The sequence below is a fragment of the Myotis davidii genome, unplaced genomic scaffold (assembly GCF_000327345.1).
Source record: "Myotis davidii unplaced genomic scaffold, ASM32734v1 scaffold32, whole genome shotgun sequence".
Classification (NCBI taxonomy): domain Eukaryota; kingdom Metazoa; phylum Chordata; class Mammalia; order Chiroptera; family Vespertilionidae; genus Myotis; species Myotis davidii.
This window is the reverse complement of record NW_006286587.1, coordinates 2,539,672-2,542,126: the sequence shown is the minus strand read 5'-3', so window position 1 is coordinate 2,542,126 and position 2,455 is coordinate 2,539,672. Positions and strand designations below refer to the sequence as shown.

Here is a 2,455-nt window from a genome sequence, read left to right as displayed (position 1 = left end):
CCAGGATCTTTTGCCATGTTCTGTCTCTAGGTTCTGTGTCTAGGTTCTGTGTCTAGGTTCTGTCTTTTGTTGTCTTGTTACATCTGTATTTATACCAGTTGATTCAATCCTATCAATCTCTAGTCCAAAGGCTAGGGTGTTTCTTATCTCCATTCCAGGGAGTAAAGATTAATGTAGCTTAAGCATGATTGTTCGTAGTTAAAGAGATCAATTACCGGCCTGGCACTTAGTGAAGGGGTTTTATTCCCTCCCTAACTTCAGGGGAAAATCTCTACCTGGGGAAACCTTTCTCGGAGAGGTGACCTTGGTTAAAACACATAGTTCCAAGAAGGTGAGCAAACATATTAAGAACAGTATGCCATATATGCCAGGTCCCTTGAAACAGCAAGGATGGACCGGTTCCCGGCACCGGTGTGCAAGGGCCTGAGACTTGTTTTAATTCATGAGCACCAGAGGACTTGTGCAGAGGACTGACTTCCCAGTGTGTTTGAAAGGTCCCTTTACCACTGGACAGAGAGACGGAGGAAAGCCAGAGGCAGCAGGCCCAGTGGGAGGCTATCAAATAGCCTGATGCTGCCAGGTGCTGTTCAAACTATTTTATACATGATCTCATTTAACCCTTAAAGCAAAACCACAGGTTTAGCATCCTGACACCCAATGAGGTTGAGTAGCTTGCCCAGGTCACGTGGATAGAGGTGGAGTGGAGATGCCAGCCAGGCAGTGGGCCCCGAGAATTCTGTGCCTTGTCCTCTAGGCCAGCAGTCACCAACCAGTGGTCCGCCAACCACTGGTAATCCATGAGGTCCTAAAGGTTGGCGACCGCTGGTTTAAGGAAACCTTTGGAGCAGTGGTCGCCAGCTGGTGGTCCGTTAGGTCTGAAAGGTTGGCGACCGCTGCTCTAGGCTGTGTCACTCTAATGGGAAAGACACCATGAGGAGGTTCCAGAAATATTTGGGGTTTTGTCAGGGTTCGGGGAAGATGGGGTGTTGAGGCTGCAGTGGTTTGAGTAGGCTAACTTGCTGAGTGAAGGGTGATGCTAGAAACCCAAAGGACATGGAGAAGCAAAAGTTAGCTTTTACGTTTTGCATTTGATACACTAAAAGTTAGTCCCTGCCAGTGACTGTGGGCATTAGGAATGCAGGACCTGAGCGCTCCTAGGAGCAGGTCCACACACGGGACAGCAGCCAGGGCTCAGAGACGCAGAACTAAGTCCTGCCCACCCCCTCCCCAGAGTCATGGGGGGAGAAGGAGCCCAATGGGAACAAGGAAAGGTAGTGGGAATCTTCTTACTCTGGGTGCTTTATAGTAATTTATAGTAATTGCACATTGAGATCAATCCTCATGAAATGAGGCTGATCCCTCTTAACTAAATATTTTTAGAATTATCTGGATTTTGAATAAGAGTTTTGTTACATTTGCCCCAAGGGGTTGGGGAATTCATGTTGAACTGAACACCTGCCTCCGCCTCTGTCCTGCAGGTCGGCAGCCGCCGGGTGATACAGTATGGGGCTGCCCTCATGCTGGCCTTGGGCATGATCGGCAAGTTCAGCGCCCTCTTCGCCTCCCTTCCGGACCCTGTGCTTGGCGCCCTCTTCTGCACTCTCTTTGGTAAGAGGCCATTTCCTTGATGGTGGGCTGCCCCTCTGAGGCTCCTTTTCTTCTTCTTTGCTAATTTTTCATAGAGATTATGGTTTTTTGCTAAATCTCTTCAGTAAGACTGGATGTAGCACTACATTTCTATTTTATAATATAAAAGGATAGACATTTAAAACTTAAAAATCTATCACTCTTTGAGTTGAATTTATGTTGAAGGTATAACCGAAGGTAGAATATTTAGTCTAGGAAAAATAGGATGACATAATCTCTTTAATTGGCGATTTAACTGAATGGACCGTTTAAAACAGACCGTTTTTACAGTGGGTCTCTGTTTGATCTCTGTGCCATTTAGTAGTTGTAATCAGGGACCAGCTCTTTGGGTGGGTTTCCCAATTTAATAGCAATGTTTGCATAGAAGTGTCAAGGGGGAACCCGTGTCCTTGGTTTCCTGCGTGGTCTAAAGAAAGCCTTACGGCCTTAGAACACTGTGATGCTTACGCCTCTGCACAGGCCGAGTGGCCAGCTCATCACGTCCCCGTCCTGCCCTTGCCTGGTCTTCTGACCTGTTTCTGATGGGACAGAGGAAGGGCATTGTAGGGAGTCTGTCTTCAGCAGCTGAGAGTCACCTGTCCCCCGTGCTGTAGTGTAAGCTCCTCCGTGGGAGTGACTGGAACTTGCTAGCTGATGTTTTCTTTCCAGGAATGATCACAGCCGTTGGACTCTCTAACCTGCAGTTTATTGATTTAAACTCTTCCCGGAACCTCTTTGTGCTTGGCTTTTCCATCTTCTTTGGGCTCGTCCTTCCAAGTTACCTCAGACAGAACCCTCTTGTCACAGGTAGGAAAAACAGGCCTTGAAT

The 2,455-nt window shown here is 47.5% G+C and overlaps 1 protein-coding gene across 1 annotated transcript in view; it reads left to right on the top strand.

The window, feature by feature from the left end:
- Positions 1-2,455, top strand: part of SLC23A2 (solute carrier family 23 (ascorbic acid transporter), member 2) — a 135,508-nt gene that overhangs the window by 128,607 nt on the left and 4,446 nt on the right. The window contains exons 13-14 of the mRNA XM_006758062.2: positions 1,479-1,608; positions 2,296-2,433. Of these exons, the coding sequence (XP_006758125.1) occupies positions 1,479-1,608; positions 2,296-2,433 (268 nt within the window). The remainder of the gene's footprint in view (positions 1-1,478; positions 1,609-2,295; positions 2,434-2,455) is intronic.